Genomic DNA, 17,967 nt, shown 5'->3' with positions numbered 1-17,967 from the left:
TAATATGCGAACAAAATTACATTTTTTTCAATACAGTGTATATGCTTTGAATTATTAGACTATGAAATAATAATTTTATATTTAATAAATTAATAAATTTTGAGAATATAAAAGTTTAAGAATATGAATGATTCTAAATAAAATTTTAATAACTAAAATCTCATAAAGTTCAAATATCAAATATTTATAAGTCACAACTTATCACTAACATATAAAATAATTTTAATTTTCATAATAATTTAAAAAATAGGATAAGGTTAGATTGGATTATAATCTAATTTTTGGACGATCGGGCTTATCCGATCAAAAAAATTCAACCCACAAACCGACTCAAATTTTCGATTTTCAAACTTATTTAACCCAACTTTCTTGGTTTAAGTTAGGTTAATTATCTGGTTATATGAACAGTCTTAATGCCACGTTCTTCTACTCTAATTTGTAGTGTATTTATGTAATATTTATAATTCAAACATAGCCTATATGTAATATTTATAATTGATAATATAGGTTTTTTTTATCATAATTATATTCATATTATTGTACTTAAATGAACCAAATAATCCAATTAGTAGATTTCTTATTTACACTTTTTTTAACATTTATTAAAAGAATTTATAAATGGAAGGTTATTATTATTTTTTATTATTATAAGAAAATAGTTTATAATATTGTGGTTGTACTATTTAAATCATTTTATTTTATTTTTTTATGAGGGGCCCTGCATTTTATAAATGTCTATCTGCTAAACTATGCAGTACTACACTGTAAGCTGCACATGAGAAGGGCAGGGATAGAATTGCTCCATATTTCTCCCATTAAAATAATAATAATATATATATATATATATTTTTTCTTATTTAGGTTTGTTAGAATAGTCGTCAATACGTGAAAATGTTGTTTCGACAAGATTCGGAGTTGTTAAATAGAATTATAACAGATTCGGAGTTGATTGTACCATCGTTACCATGGACTAAAATCATATGTTTTGGTTCCTAATTTCAAGCTATCGGTTAAATGATCCATTTATGAAGACCTGGTCACAGGTCACAGATGAACGACTTTAAATCCCTCAATTATGTTGCATCTTTACTTTGTGTGTATGCGTATTTAATCCATCAAGGTATTACCGTATATTTATTTGTCATAAATATGGTAGGAGTAGTTGAAAAATAAAGCTAGTAAAATTTGATTTATTTATTTAATATTAATTAGCTTTATTATTATTATTATTATTATCATTATTATAATAGAAGTAGATTCTATTAAGCTTAGCCATTAATTATTTGAAAATAAATAATGTAAATATTTTAAGATGTAGGCCATCCATAAAAAGACTAAGAGAATATATGAGATTTTAAAGATATTTATGTTTTATTTTATTACAACTTTTTATATAAAAATATATAATAATTCAATAAGTACAATTCTATTATTATTTATTTATTTTCTTTTTTTAAAATTAATTTGACAATTAAAATGTATTTACTTAAATAAATATTGTCATGCCAAATGAATAATTTGATGAAAAATGAGGGGTTGATTTGTAAAGTTATAACATTGAAAACCGGCTAAAACTGCAAAAAGACGTTTCTTCAGACCCTTTTCTTGAAATTATTTAAGCTGTGTCGTGTCCACCTAAATTTTTTACTATTATTTTCAATTAATTTTAGAGACAGGTAGGGAATCTTCATAAATAAATAAATAAATAAATAAATTATTAATATTAATATTTAAATAAAAATTGGAATATTTTGGATATTGGAATTAACAAAGAAAAGGTGGGCCATTGACCAGCGATTAATGACCCGGCCCAATCAAATTTCTTGTTTTTGAGAATATTCTCATGCACCATATTTTCATATTTGAAGTTTTTTTTTAATAAATAATAAGATGTGTATTTAAAAATACTCGGTATGTTATCTCATTGTTGTAATTGAAAAAATGCAAATACATACAGTTACAATTTCAAGTTTGATCCGATGTAAAGTCGTATTTTTTTAGTGGGTTTAAATGCATAGTATTTTTCTACACATGACCTACACATGCGGACCCACTAAAAGAATATCTCGTTTTCATTAACTCTAGGTTTGTTCATGTTCAACGTATGTATGAGATCTCGCATAAAAAATTATGGTTATGTAGGGTGATGCATACAATACTTATTTATTATAATCTTAATATTTCACTCCTACTTTATAACATATATTAATGTATGGTGCCTCGAGAATCACACACAGAGTTATATCATCATGGTCATGAGATTTACATACATGGAAGTACGATAAATCAAATAGAACTTACATAATCATATCAATATAATAACACATAATAAACAACCACAAAATATGTTTATTCATGTCACGTACAATTTCATCCAATTAGCTAGCAGACAAACAATAGGAGCCCACTTTAACGCTCAAGCTCAGTTTTGTGTTTATAAGCTTTTTATTTGAACGTTCTTAGGTTTAAGTTCATGTGGTTCAATTTCACGTGTGATATTGTATGCATTCAAAATTGAGCTTAGAGCCTAACTACGGACAAACATAGGAAGTGCTAAATATTATTAAATGTCTAAAACAATATCCATAACGACATTTGTTTGGTCAAAAATGGTTTCAAAACATTGAAAAAAAAAAAAAGTCAGAAATAGAGCAACTCGGGCCCAAAATAAATTCGTCAAGCCAACCAAAAGTAGATCAAATCGCTATCGAGACACACACGTGCACTACCAAGTCAAATGGAGCTGGGGAGCTAGACCATGTCGAATGCTTGGAGGCCAAGTCATCCTATATGGTTTGCATCTTAAGATGGGTTGGCTCGAACATGACTAAACTGTTTTAGCTAGAAGTTGGAGTCTGGATGTGGGTTGGGTTTGATCTAACCCGGCCTAATTAACATCCTTATTTGCTCATTTATTCGATTTCGTTCTTTCCTCTCTGATAATTTTTTTTCTCTTCACCGACAAACATTACACGATGGAGTTTGGATGAGTTGTCTATAGTGGAAACTCTCCTAACACATATACACATGCTAAATCTCAAATGACAACTTCTATAGGAGTTGAAAACCGAATTGATTGAACAAAGAGTTGGTAACCAAAATTCACTCGTTTTTCTACAACCGTTAATTTTATTTGAATACTCATCATGTTTAACCAAAATAACCCTAAACAAAATCAAAACTTTAACATAAAAAATGGAATTAAACCCTAAACAAATGAGCAATTTAACCTATTTAATCTAATAAAGTTTCGTATCTCATCTACGTAAATAAATAATTAATGCGAAGATTTGAGGCATTTATTAAAAAAACATTTTATTTGGGGAGGGATAAAAGTAAAGTTTTGGTTGTGCTAAAAAATAATAGTGTTTCACATCGAAAAGCTCAACAGTAGAAATGGGAGAAAGGAAGTTATAACTTTATACAAATTGCATAAACTACCCTTTAATATTAAGATTGTTACAAATGTATCTACAAACTTTTCTTTATATAAATTAATCCTTTTAAAATTCATCAAATTCTAAAAGTTGTACTCTCCAACAAAAAAAAAGTCTCCTCCATTAATCTTTGTTTTTAAAATATTTTATTTTGTAATTTTGGACCTTTTCAAGCCTTAATCTCACCTTTATTTATATATATATATATATATATATATATATATATATATATATTTATATTTATATTTATATATTTTCTTATTATATTTTTAACTAATGTGAAAAGAACTAAATAATAGTTTTTTTTATTTAAAAAATTCATTATTTTACACCATTCATTTTTTATAACAATTGACCTAGCACTGTAGTTTTTAATTATTTCACTATATATATTAGTTACCTATATATTAGTTTTTAACCTTCAATAATAAGCTGTATATTAGTTTTTAACCTTCAATAATAAGCTGACATAAACAAAATTTAAAATGGTAAAAAAATTAATTAAAATATACAAATACCATCCCAAATAAATTACACCTTTTTTTTAATAGGTCTCTCCTTTGTTAAATAAATTTAAAAAAATTTAAAACTCTAAAAATATATTTATATATATATATATATTTTTTTTGTAATAAAAGAACTGAAAGAAATAATAATAAATATTATTATGAAAGGCAATCAATCACAGGTAGAGAAGGATCGGGGAAGAGCGGCCGACCTGTATGGGTGTGTGCTGTGTGGTGATTGAGCCGGCCGACTGTACGCCATGTGGCCCCAATCACTCTCCTCCACGTTGTAGCTCGTTTTCTTTCCAACAAATTTCCCTTTTCTTTCTTTTTCTTTTTTTTTTTTTTTTTTTGATTTTCTCCTCTGTTCTTCTTCACCATGATTTGGTTTCCTTCAATTTCCTCCATGATTTAGGGTTTCCAATTGCCCCTTAATTCTTCACCCTTCTCTCTCTCTTTCCAATCCCCTCTTCAATATCTTCTACTTTTGGATAGAGGTGGGGGGCTTTGAAGGTACGTTTCCTTTCCTCGTACTTTCTTCCTCTTATTGAATTCCCCCATCGACCCACTATCCATTCCCCTGTTCTTTTCTGGCATCTGGGTTTTATTTGTTTTTGATTCTTTCCTTTTGTTCTTAAGATTCAGTGCGGCTGCGGCGGAGGGATTCTTGTTGTCTTGATCTGACTGACATTTCCGAGCACTGTGGGGTTTTGTTTTTATGGATTTTGAAAGCGAATCGGTGGAAGACAATGAAGTGAACCAGGATGCTATTCATTTTGATGATGTTAGCCGAATCAGAACTAATGGCACTTCTGCTAATGATGCTCACCACTCTTGTGCTGCTCAAAATGCTTCTGATGCCATGGGATCGGTTTCTGCTGCTGCTGAGGGGAAGGATTTAAGTGGAGTAGCTGCGAATTCGCCTCCCGGTATTCCTTCTCCACTAAGAAAAGGTTATGGATTGAAGAAATGGAAGCGGATTCCTAGAGATTTTATAAAGGATATGAATTCAAGTGAAGATACTAGTAAAATTCTGAAGCGTGCGCTATCCGCTTCCGGGAATCCGATCAAACCTCAACTTTCTCCGACCGAAACTAAGCAAAATAATGAAGGTTCTGTTGGATCTATAACCCCGTTGAGAAATATCGGAAATGTCGATGGATTGACTCTCCATGGTTCTAGTTCTAATTCCAGGTTTGCTATGGGGTCTGCTTTTAATCATGGCACGGATTCTGAAAACAGCGAAGATCGGAGCAGTAAATCGTCGACAGCAGCCAGTGCTCCGAAGGCGAGGTACGATTTGAATGCTGTGTTAGGACATGTGAGGGAAAAGAACAGGATAAAGAGTATGAATGGGAAAAGTACAGGCGGTTCTGGTCAAAAGGGTAATCAGGGAAAGGGACGTGTTGAAGGCAGTAAAAAGGCAAGAGGCGGAGGAGAAAGAATCAAAGTCGAGAAGGAGAATTCTCAGTCTAGCATCGAGTCCGACTCGAGGAGCTCGTGCTTTGTCTTTCGGCAGGGCAATGTTGCTGGTGCTAGTGCTAGTGCTAGCAATGGAAACCAAAATGAAAGATCTGTTACAGATGATGGAGACAACAGTGATGGAGCTTATGCAGGTGATCAACAGTTTAGCGAAGAAGTCGAAACTGCGTATAGGAAAGAGGACGAGGTCGAAGCTGAAGATGTTACTCAAGATAATTTAACTACGAACGTGTCGTTTGATGTTAAGGAAGAAAAGGATAGGAATCACTGGTCACCATTGAATAAGGATCCCATGGAGGAGTCTATTCTCAGCCTCCAATCTGCCCAACATGCTCTTGAAAAAGGTTTCTATACCCTTTTTAAATGGGATTGTTAGGTGTTATTATGAACTTCTTTGAGCCTTAATGAACTGAGAATGAAGTAATGACTTAAAATTGGCTCAATGAACTGTCAGACTGCTCGATCAGCTCGTGATTTCGATTTGGATAGGACGTTACGTTTTTTAATGCTAAATTCTATTAATCTAACAAAGTTTTGTCTCATTTGTTACAGTTTCACCTTAGTTTTTATCCATCTGATCTGGTTGTTTCTTGCTGAATGCATACCCTGTCAGCTTATTTGGTATTTTGAGTTGAGTTCTAATAATGCTATACTATACTTTCCAGAAATCAAAAAGCTAGGGGAGATTGGGAAGGACGAGATACGATCTTCGAGCATATTCAATGACGCTGAACCTTCAAGTTTTGTGTTTGACAACCTAGAAACACATAAAACTAGTTTATCTTTCCAAATGGGCACAGGAAAGGCTGCTTCAAGTTCTTTTGAAGTCACAGTTCTAGGCTTGACAGGAAAGGTAAAATTATTGGAAACCGAATTAGAAGAGACAATGGCGATACTCAAATCGAAGGAATCCCGAGTAGCTGAACTGGAATCCTCCATCAACACCAGAAATTCACACAAAGAGGAAGTTAGAGAAACAGATGAGGAGTTTGAGAGGTTTTTTAGGCAGAGAATTGAAGCAGAAATTGAATATTTGGCAATAACAAGAGCAATTGAGAAGTTACAATGTGAAACAATAATTGATGGTGAAAAACATGTCTTTGCTGACGAACAAGTAGAGATGATGAACAGACCTAAAGAAGCTGAAAGCAAAGCTACAACGCTTAAGAAACAATCATGTGATGATGTATCGGAAACCAAGGAGGTTTCGACGACACGTTGGGAAGTATTCAAGGTTAGTTCTTGTGCATTTGTGCAGTTGATACTCTTGTTCCTCGTTCTTTGGCTTTTTGTCTTGCAAATGCCTTCACCTGCTGGATTAGATGTACCAACATAATTAAGCCTAGAAAAGGAGAATACATATATTTTGTGGATTGAACAATGTTCAAACCGAACAGTTTTCATCATTTTGCTTAGATAAAAGAACAAAAAAAGAAAAAGAGAGAGAGAGGGGAAAGGCAGGGGCATGTAGGAATCTCAGTTGTAAGTTGTTTAATGGGTTTCTTTTTTTATTTCTCTCTTGTAACTGTTGTTGTAGTCATGATTTTTGATAGACAATCAGTACAGTATCTAAACAGATTGGAACCTCTCGATGAATCACATGCATTCATTCCTTGAGACTATATTTCTATAAACTACTTGTAAGCTTTAATGAATGAACTATACGATATTGATATTATTGCACGGGTCGAGTTCATTGGGACGATATTGTGATGAATTCAAGAAATTGCAGGCATACTAGCAGTTTAATGCTATTGTAAGATTTTGAAGGTAATGATACTGTGCACTGATACGTTTGGTAGATTCTTGTTTTACTTTGGGAGCAATTGGTCTGGAAAATGGTTAAACTCTTGTTCTTTCTTGAAAATGTTGTGCCACTGTCACTAACAAGACTCCTAGTTTGAGAACTCTCTACTTCTGGAAAACAAAATGATGTAAATATTTATCCATTAGGTGTCGAATCTGAAAAGATTGAATTGTTTCGATCGGTTTGAACTATATCTGTGATTCCTTAGAGAACGTCTCTAGAGAGGTCCTTAATGACTCTGTCTTTGAGTCATGATCATCATCTTGTTTGTGTTTCTTTAGTTCTGCTCTTTTGTTCGTTGTCTTTGTATCGTGTTCATATCTTTGTTGTAATGGTAACTTTTGTATCTTTGGATGGTTTGTTCTCACTCACGCTAACTTGATTGAACTTCACAGATAAAACAAATTACTCGGGTATTATATAGAAGAACATACATGAGACTACGAATGATTCATTAATGATAACATTAGAGGAGGCATGCTCTTTCTGTCCAAGTTTGCCAATTCATAGGTTCCTAGCCTGATCATGACTTAGATTCTTAATATTTAGCATATAATCTGTCTAAGAACCAAGCTCCCCTCTTTGAAACGCCGCACACATACTTTGAATTATAACATCGAGCAACTTAGTTTTTCTATTTAGCACATGAAGATCTGTTGTTTCTCGATGTTCACATCTGAGTTTAACTGTTCAACCATAGATGACCGTCTCAGACTCCGAATGACAGTGAAAACATGGTTTGATTGTTCGAGGTGCACGATATCGTGCCATAGGCTTAGAGATCATTGGTCACAGGGGTTACAAACTTATTGCATCCTTCAACATAGTGGGCCAATAGTACCCTTGTCATAGTGATAGTACCTTTAGACCAAAGATCGGCCTCCAGAATGATGGCCACACATTCCCTCATAGAGTTATCACATGACATATTGAGCTTCATTAGGGGTAAGGCATTTGAGGAAAGGAAGAGAATAACTTATCAGACATACCATACAGCTCTATACCTCAACTATTGTGCCTCTTCAGGTGGAAGATCGCCACTTGCCTGGTTACGTGAATTTCTGCTGTCTCAGTTACAAAACCTGCTACAGCTTGACCTTTCATGGCCATGCATGGTCTCCCCGATCAAGTCTTAGCCATCACAAATGTGGATTGAATATGGGTCGTGTAATAGTCCAAGTCCAACGCTAACAGATATTGTCCTCTTAAGATTTTTAAAACGTGTCTTATAAGGGTTGGAGAAGGAAACAAAGTGTCTTGTATAAGGGTTGGAGAGGGGAATGGAGCATCTTCTTATAAGGGTGTGGAAACCTTTCCCTAGCAGACACGTCTTAAAACCCTAAGGTTAATGACGATACATGACGGACTAAAGTGGACAATATCGGCTAGCGGTAAGTTTGAGCTGTTACAGGTCAATTACAACAGGCTTCGACCTCCTTTACCTCATTTTTTAGCTCCAAATCTCTATGATTCTCCGACTTAGTCCAACTAGCTAGATTCAAAGACACCAACAATAATAAAATTCAAAACTAATAATCAAATTTTTTTATACGAATTGTATAATCTCCCTCTCTTCCTACCTAGTATGTTAATTTCCTCGGCTAACTTTCCTCGTAATTTTAAAACCACCTAGAGTTTCAAATGAATTATCTTGTTGAGAACTTTTGGTTATGATATGGTTCGAGAATATCAGATACCCTAGTAACTATCAGATACAAAGTCGAGATTTTAGAGCCGTTACACAACTCAAAATTTAGTTATGATGTAGCTATATATATTATCATAAAATGCTAACATTATGCATTTAGATCAGACATATATCAATCAATGAATCAATGAATCAATAGACTAAACAAACAGCAATGAATGAACACAAAAAAATGCAATCAACACAGCTAAGGGTTTCAGTTTTTGAGCTATTAGTTCCTGATCGAATACCTCATGCTTCACCGTCCTCTGGAGGCAGCTCGTTGAGATCAAAGCCGAGTAGCTTAGCTTCTTGTGGTCCATTTTCTGTAGGTTTGCAGGGGCAGCTAGACTTGTGGTCTCCCAATGCCTGTGGAGACGCAAACGCTTCGCCGCAGAAATCGCACGGATATTCGTTCCTCAAAAGCGCGTCCGTGTTCTCTTTCCCAGTGTCAGTGGCATCAACAACACCAGAAGAAGCAGAGCTGCTGGAGCCAATAGGCCTCCGTCCTCTACAGGCGGTGGTAGACCAGGTTAATAACGGACTATAACAATCCCGATCGCGAACCTCATGATCAACGCCGCCAGAAGAGGAGGAGGACGACGAGAAGCTTCCGGTAGCAGTAACAGCGGCGGCGGAAACTGGCGGATTCATTCCCCTCCAATTCCGCTCAGGATGAGACCTCATATGACCATGCAGCGCCTTCTCCGATCTGAACTCGCTCCCGCAGAAGTCGCATTTGAATCTGTTCTTACGATCACTGCCATCACAGTCGCCGTCACCGTCCGCTGCTTTCCGCTTTCCCATCGGACCTACTCCAAAACCTTCCCGGAGCTAAGAGTGGCGTGAGAGGAAATTGAAGAAGAAACGCTGACTGAATCGAGATTTATGGAAGCTTGTTTTTGTCTATTAAAGGTGGGAGCTTAACAAAGGATACAAATCTCACATTTATATTTTGATTTCCTTAGCTGTTCACGTAACCAAATTACATTTCAACCCCAATATTTGGAAAGTCATCAAATATTTTTTTTAATTTATCCAATATATTTTTTTGAAAATATATATTTTTTTTTATATCTTAAAAGATTTGAAATGGTGACCCGTCAATCAGGATCGTAGCTATTAATTTAAATATCGAGTTTATTTAATAGGATACTATTTGAAACTAATTTGAACTTTAATATTTAAATTAGGGCCGGAAATAAATTATTTTGAACTTATTTACTTATTTAATATAATAGACTATTGGTATATTTTTTTTAAAAAAAATTAATTAGGGAATTTCTGATATGTTTATTAAAATATTTTAAATGACCAAAATTTATAAATTAATTAATATAAAACTAAGATATAAAGATAATTTATTTTAAATTTTGGTGTATATTAATTTGAAATTGGGGTGGATTCTAATTTAGTATTTGAAAAACAAAATAATATATTTGATTTGAATCATTAATTTGGGAGTATAATATTATTTTAATTTTGGGTTAGTTTTTTTATAAAGATAAATTAATAGAGCTAAAATCAAATAAAAAAAATAAAAAGATTGAGAATAATTCAACTTTTATACTCTAAATTTTATTTTAAAATTTGGTGTATATTTTAATTGGTGAGATATAATCGTTAATTTGAAATTGTGGTGGATTCTAATTTAATATTTGAAATATATATATATATATATATATATATATATATATATATTTTATTTGAATCATTAATTTTGGAGTATAATCAATATTTTAATTTTGGGTTAGTTTTTTTAATAAAGCTAAATTAATATAGCTAAAATCAAATTAAAAATAAAAAATAGAAAATGGAGACTATCTTTATACTCTAAATTTTGTATAGTTTTTTTTATTTTTTAAAAAAAGTTTAAAAGAATTGTCTTTATCTGCTCTAAGTTTATTGGATTTAGTTGATGGGGATCGACGTTGTTATTTGTATAAATAGAAAACCGTTGTCTATTTATCTGATGAACGTTTATCTCGAAATATGGTAGAAATGAATATAAACGGGACTAAACTAATTGGTGCATATGAAGTTGATACCAGTTTCGAGACTAAACTAATTAGTGCATATGAAGTTGATACCACTCTCGAAAGTGGCGTAGCATTACGAAAGTAATATGAGCTTGACAGTTTTTGTATGTATAAAAGTGGTGTACATCAAATTATTTGTATGAGAGCTCCTTCTGACTTAATAAAAGAACAGACTAAAGGCGAGGATGGTTTTAGGTCCTACCAGAAATTACCAATATGATTTAGTTCCGATTCTTAAAAAAAAAAACCCTAACCAACTAATAATATATATAAACCCTTGATCCTTTTGAATTTAACTGATTTTTGTTCATCTGATGATGCTAATCGCATCCTATCGATAACCATTATCATTTCGATGTTACTACACTCAAGCTTTTGACGAAATTGTGCTGCCCTATAAAATTTTAGATCGTTAATACTTTATTTTTAATATGATCTTAAATTTTTAATATTATTTTAAAATGCCTTTGTCGAGTTATTTTCCCAGTCCATCCTTTCTAATGTATATTATATTTTCTCGTGTTGAAAACAAGAACGATCGTTCAAAAGTTTGTCGCCATTGTGCAACTTTTGCTATGTTAGAACCATGAAGTCACCTTCGGTTTGGTGATATGGATATGTTTTGTTGGTTAGTTTACTAAGCTGGATTCACCTCAGCTTAGTCCTCTCGTGATACTCCTCCCAACACCCATATGCATACGCATGCGACGTTTCAAAAACTCAATACCCGTTTTCGTTTCAAGCTCTTATCTAAAGAACCATCCTCGAAATTTCGACATTTGTTGGGTGTCGATACGAGAATATCTCTTCGTCATTTTGGCTCAATGGTTTGTGTTAAATAGTGTCATAATAAGCACATTTCCGGAAATGTATTCCACTTTCATATTTCTTTTATGAAATTAAATTTTGTTTTTTAACGAATAAGTTCTCGATTGGTTTACCTTTCATTTGTTGAAGTGATGTTGCAATTTGAATTGAGACTTTCTCGTACCAACAACCTTATAGTTGATGTCGGTAACTTTTAATAGTACGAAAACAATTAGAAATTAAATATTAGAGAATGATAAATGTGCAAAGGGAAAATCTAAAATCATTTGAAAGTGATTGATTTCTGAAGTATTAGTTGGTACGGGATTTTGTTGGAATGATAGGCCGAGAATAGGGAAGTACCAACATTCAGATAAAATCGTGTGCATAATCGTATAGAGAATAATAAATTGTTTCAAGCACCGACAAAATTAGAAGTGGCTTGCAATCGAGTGAGTCAGCCAACTTGAAATCGTGTTGTGTTCGGCTTAATGACGTACACCCAAGCCTCTGGCCTACACTTGGGAAGATAATACATAATACAAGTAGAAAATAAAATAAAAATGTAAGATGGGGAGAAATTTGGGAGTCTACATGGTGTAGAAGAACACGTGTCTAGGTTAATTGTCCGTTACGTTTCCTTTCCAGCGTTTTCATCTCTTTTTTTTTTTTTTTTTATTATTATTCTTTTTATTATACTCCTCCGATCATCTTCCCCTTCTCCAATTTCTCTCTAATCTCTAATTTCTATGGCGATGCCTTCTCGGGAAGCAATTGATACTTTCATCGGCGTCACGGGAGCCTCCGAAGCGATCGCCGTTCAAAAGCTCGAGGTTTTTTTTTTTTTTTTTTCTTTTTTTCTTTTTTTCTATTTTTTTTCCGATGCCCCATTTATTTCTTGGAATCGGGTTGGTCTCTCTTGGTTCTTCGAGGGAAGGTGCTGATTTTGCCTCAGCTTAGATGTTTGTTGTTATGCTGGTGCTAGACTGTTGATGTCGATTTTAGGACCTTTAGGTTTAGGTTATTGCTTCTGAAGCTGATTTTGTGGTTGGTTAATGGGAGTGTTTAGTATACTTCTTTTTGCTGGACTTTGATTTTAGGGTTTTTCTTTTTGGGGTTAAATTTCTGCTATGAATATGTGGGTGGTGAATTTCTAGTTAAATTTGGAGTGTTTTGGTTTCTTAGTTATTTGCTGGCAATTCGTTGTGTGCATTTTGCTGGCGCAGATGATAGTGAAGATTAGGAGAATACAAATGTTTTGCATTGATGACGAAATGGAATTCTTTTTTGGTTGTAACAATTGCTTCAATCAATTTGTTTTTCTGGTGTTACATTTAGGCACATGGTGATGATCTCAATGCTGCTGTGAATGCATATTTCAATGAAGGAGATAGAAGTTCGTCCGTAAAGTATGCTACTAGTTCCGTATCACTCCATGATTTCCCCCCCCCTAAAGTTCCTTTCTTTAAAAAGGAATTTCTGCCTGCATATCTATATGTTATTTTTTGTATCTAACCAAATTCTTGATGTTGAACTCTGAACTATCCCCATTATCTTCAGCGCACATCCGACCTCTGTTTCTGGTGATTATGATTTCATGGACATTGATGATCCAGTTGAAGTTGAACCCCAGGGTCCTCCTCAGTCTCTTCTATCTGCTGCTAGAGAGATTATGAATCCATTTTCATTACTTGATCAAAATCTCCGCCAGGGTTTATTTGACCACGCCTCTGATTTTACTAGTTCTGCTCCAATGGTGACTCATCCAAGAGAGGTGAGGGAGATTCCCATAGAATTTAGAGATGGTAGCCGACCATCTGGCCAATCTGGCCATGTGCTGACAATTGAGGATGTCACTGGGACTGTGGATGCCCATGGTCAAGAGGTTCGTGGGACTGTAGTAATTGATGATAACGAAGATGAAGAACCTCCAGTTGCTTCTGTAGCACATGCACCAGATTTAGAGCATCAGGCTATTTCAAGTCATGATTCTCGTCACAGAAATGCTATATCCGGTGCCTTTGAAAGTGCTGAGTTTCAAGACAGAAATGACATTGAAGAAGAAATGATTCGTGCTGCAATTGAGGCTTCAAAGAAAGATGTTGTGCAGGCTTATCCAAGTGATCCCTTAACTACACAAACTGTATGCACTGACACTATAATTGTGGTGGACTTTTTTATTTTCTGTTTAGGCATTGGATTGTGTTGTGGTGTTTATGATTTTGTTTTTATCTGGATGGCAGGATTTAAGCAATCTTAGGACTCGAGAACATCTTTCTCACTTGAGTGATTTAGAATTATCACCTGCAGCTTCATCTATCAAGGTTTATTCTCGTCTTAAACCCTTTTTATCTTAACTGTTACACCATCTTATGATTAACTTGTATTGACAATGCAGCCAGAGGAAGATTTCCCTGAGCGAGGGGAGAACATTGGAGGATCAAAAACAGAAACTTCTAAGTTAACTGATGTGGAACTGAGGAAGGTCACATCATTAAATGGAAGGTATTCTTCTCAACAATTTCATGCTTTGTAAACTACACTAGGTAGAATTTTGTGTAAATTATCATTCACCGACCTGTTTATTGTGATGCCTACTGAGAATGAGAGTCTATACTTTGTGTTATCTGTTCAACGCAACAGTTTGATGAAGTTACATTGGAAAAACTTAGGATGGAAACAGGAAGTACGTCTGCTCAAGATGAGGTTGAAGATCTAGAGGAAGTTAATTTAATCAGGCATCGGTCCAAACGCAAGTCCTCTGGCAATGCTGAGCCTGCAAAGGGGGTTGAAATTGTTGATTTAAGCCTTGCATCTAGTCCCAAGCATCCTGATAGTAGTAATAATCCACAGCACAATGGGAATGCATTTCAGTCTGATGAGGTACAGAACTTCACATGTCCACGTTTTAATCTTAAATTTTTTCATTTTGAAATATAAAACTTGTCATCTTAGTTGCTTTATAACCATTCATTTTAACGATTGATGCTTCTCTATGGAAGTGGGGTGGAATTTCTTCAGAGGAGCATGATGAAGCAGTCATGCTTGAGGCTGCCATGTTTGGTGGAGGTTCTGAAGGAAGTTCATATCGTTTTCCATCTGCACCTCATGAATTCATGAGAAATCAAGGTTCATATGTACAGCCAGCCCCTCGCCCTCCTTCACCCTCCTTAGTAGCTCAGCGCTTGATAAGGGAACAGCAGGTTTGGCTTGTGTGATTTAAACCGAACTGTTCAATTTGTTGCTATCCACTATGTGTCTAATTGCAAGTTACTTTACCCATCAGGATGATGAGTATCTGGCAGCTTTAGAAGCTGACAGAGAAAAAGAACTGAAGGCCATGGCTGAAGCTGCAGCTGTTCGTGAAAAAGAAAGGCAGAGAGAGGAAGAATCTCGTCAGAAACTGGATGCTGAGAAGGTAATTCTGGTCATAGGTGTGACTTTCTGTTTTTTAGATTCCTTTTTTCTTCTGTTGTAATTCATTGGTTATTATATATATTTGAGAGAAAAGTTATATGTGTGTGTGTGTCTGTTTGCCCTCTTCCTGTTCCCGGAGGGATTCAAGAGTCTCACAGACCATTATACTCGAGTCTGAGTAGTCTCTTTTAACTTTACATCTTCTACTGCTTGTTTTAGCATATGAAGTTTTTATTCTGAAGCATATAGGACAAACCAGGGTTGGTCAATGTGTCTTGATGCTCTGCTATTTTTCCAACACGTGTTAGGCACTAGTTGAGCAAATTAATTACTAGTTTGGTACTTGTAAAACATATCTCTAACACTTGTTAAGCGTGACAGATCATCAAACAATTCATTTGCTGTCAAATAATTGTTGGACAGTGGAACTAAAATGTTACTTTTGTTTGTTTAGTTACTCCTATGAAATTGGACATAAAATGAAATGTAGGAAGTATACGATAAGTTTTAAGAGTGAAAACCAGTTATCATTTTTCTCTATACAACTGGAACTTATCACTCACTTTCTTATTTATTCAAAGGCTACTGTTTAATGGTGTTTGGATAACGAGCATTTTTTTCATCATGAAGATATTCAAATTGAAATTTGGTCTCCAAATGACTTCTCCTTTCCAAAACCTTTCAACTAGGTTGATTGGGTGTAATTTGCACTGTAATCCCTTTCATAATGATGTTTGTGATTCCTCTCCCACTAGTTCAAGTATGATGCATTCTAACTATGGGTACTTCTGCCATATATACTTGGTCCTTATACTCTACATTTCTGCAATTTAGTGACAATGAGCAATCTTCTGTCCTGGATGTTCATTCCATGGTTTTTTAATTAGCAGGAACTTGAAAGACATTTGGCAGAAATAGAGGCTTCTCTTCCCAGTGAACCAAGATCAGATGACGAGAATGCGGTGACACTGTTAGTGCGCATGCCAGATGGCAGTCGCCGCGGTCGTCGGTTTCTCAAATCTGATAAGCTACAGGTGAATTTTGTAAAGATTAACTAAAGTTGATTTCTATTATATGCCCCTATTTGCCTAACTGGCTGTGATATGTTTTGTAGTGTCTGTTTGACTTCATTGATATCGGTAGAGTTGTCAAGCCTGGTTCCTACAGATTGGTGAGTACATTAACATACGTATAAATATGATGTGCCCTGTTTAGCTTCCAAGATATACTATATTTATTTGTCTTCCTTCCTGACCGTCCATATAATGCTCTGATGCTATACTTATTAGAGAGCAGGAACAAATTTTAAAGGGGTATATTTTAGATTTAAAGCATATTTTGGTTTGGACGTTTATTCCATTTTAGTCCATGAATAAACAAGTAGGAAATTACTTAAAACCGAACCAGAGACGTTTGATTATTTGCTTGAAGGGTAGACATTTACTTGTACTGGTATTTGAAACCGTGTATGGTTAAAATAATTATTTCTCGAAGTTGGACTTATCTAAATCATTTTAAAGCTTAGGAACTAAAATTAAATATTAAAAAGTTAGATTGTAGACTGAAACATTATCTGTATTTATGGTTTAATATTTTGGAGTTCTTGTGTCATATATATAATATATATTTATCCATGGACAGGTGAGGCCATATCCTCGAAAAGCTTTTGGAGACGGGGAGAGTTCCTTAACATTGAATGAACTTGGAGTTAACAGCAAGCAAGAAGCTTTTTTTCTGGAGTTGATTTAATGGTGTGGCCAACTCTATTAAACTGCTGAAATTAAATGATATATACATGAAAATTACTTCTTCTCTTCTCTCTTGAAGCTTTCTTTGTGTGGATGAAGTGTAGGAATGGGCATTTGAAGGTATAAATAGATCCATTAATGCGGAATAATGGTTTTGAAGTGCATAATATTTGATCCTTCTGCCATGTTGGTCTGTATTGCAGCTTTCTTGTTCATACAATGATTTTAGGGATCGTATTGGATTCTTTGGCTGCTATGTATATGAACTAGCTCTATTCATTTTAGAAACAAACATTGCAATATATTAGATTAGATGGGTAGCTGCCTATAGCCTAAATGCACTGCTTTCCTTCAAAATGTTCAGCTCAGCTCTTTGAAGTGATTATTTTGCTTTTGATTTTACTTTGTGTTGGTATATCACAAATCTCCATAGTTTGGGCACAGTAAGCAACATAGGTCTTTAGTCTGTGATTCCCCATGTTGTTCCATACCCTTCCTTGACAAAACAACTTCTATCTGCTCTGAAATGACACTTTTGTCCAAACTTCTTTAGATAGTATACCATATACCTGTCTTTCGGCTCCGAATTTTCGAGGTTAGGTTGGGACTTTTGAACGAGCAAATGTAGGCTTGAAGGCATTAGTATGTGAATTTTGGGTTCTTCTACTTTAGAATGTGATGCCATTTACCATAAAGTAGTTGAAAATTTAGGTTCCTCTACTTTAGACTGTGATTCCATTTACCCTTGGTTGGGGGATATAGGTTTAGAGATTAGTTAAAATATCATTTTAGTTTTTGTATTTCGGGTTTTTATTCCATTTTATTTCAAATGACGAAAATTCAGTCGCACTTTCAATAAAGTTTAAAGTTCGTTCCTATTAAAAAATTCTCATTCCTCTTTAAGTTTTAGAAATATTTTCACACATCTTTTGTATAAATTTTTAGTATTATCGTTTAACTAATTTTGATAAAGAAAATAATTTCAAAGTAACGATGGATCTATATTTCAAATATGAAAGTGCAAGATAGTTTTATAT

At 34.2% G+C, this 17,967-nt stretch overlaps 2 protein-coding genes across 2 annotated transcripts; both read left to right on the top strand.

The window, feature by feature from the left end:
- The first annotated feature begins 4,136 nt into the window (after positions 1 to 4,136).
- LOC111800505 (WPP domain-interacting protein 2) lies at positions 4,137 to 7,047 on the top strand. Its single transcript, XM_023684226.2, has 3 exons — positions 4,137 to 4,456; positions 4,583 to 5,769; positions 6,091 to 7,047. Exons 2-3 carry the CDS (start codon positions 4,662 to 4,664, stop codon positions 6,759 to 6,761), a joined length of 1,779 nt encoding a protein of 592 aa, XP_023539994.2. The 5' UTR covers positions 4,137 to 4,456; positions 4,583 to 4,661; the 3' UTR covers positions 6,762 to 7,047.
- A 5,391-nt stretch (positions 7,048 to 12,438) lies between these two features.
- LOC111800597 (plant UBX domain-containing protein 8) lies at positions 12,439 to 17,132 on the top strand. The gene is made up of 11 exons (XM_023684368.2): positions 12,439 to 12,598; positions 13,104 to 13,174; positions 13,326 to 13,908; positions 14,009 to 14,089; positions 14,164 to 14,270; positions 14,438 to 14,648; positions 14,768 to 14,968; positions 15,052 to 15,183; positions 16,073 to 16,216; positions 16,297 to 16,353; positions 16,824 to 17,132. Exons 1-11 carry the CDS (start codon positions 12,515 to 12,517, stop codon positions 16,929 to 16,931), a joined length of 1,779 nt encoding a protein of 592 aa, XP_023540136.2. The 5' UTR covers positions 12,439 to 12,514; the 3' UTR covers positions 16,932 to 17,132.
- The last annotated feature ends 835 nt before the right edge of the window (positions 17,133 to 17,967 follow it).

The sequence above is a fragment of the Cucurbita pepo genome, chromosome 8 (assembly GCF_057944985.1).
Source record: "Cucurbita pepo subsp. pepo isolate OVF chromosome 8, ASM5794498v1, whole genome shotgun sequence".
Lineage (NCBI taxonomy): Eukaryota > Viridiplantae > Streptophyta > Magnoliopsida > Cucurbitales > Cucurbitaceae > Cucurbita > Cucurbita pepo.
Note: the sequence above shows the minus strand (reverse complement) of the source record. Positions and strands in the feature narration are given on the sequence as shown.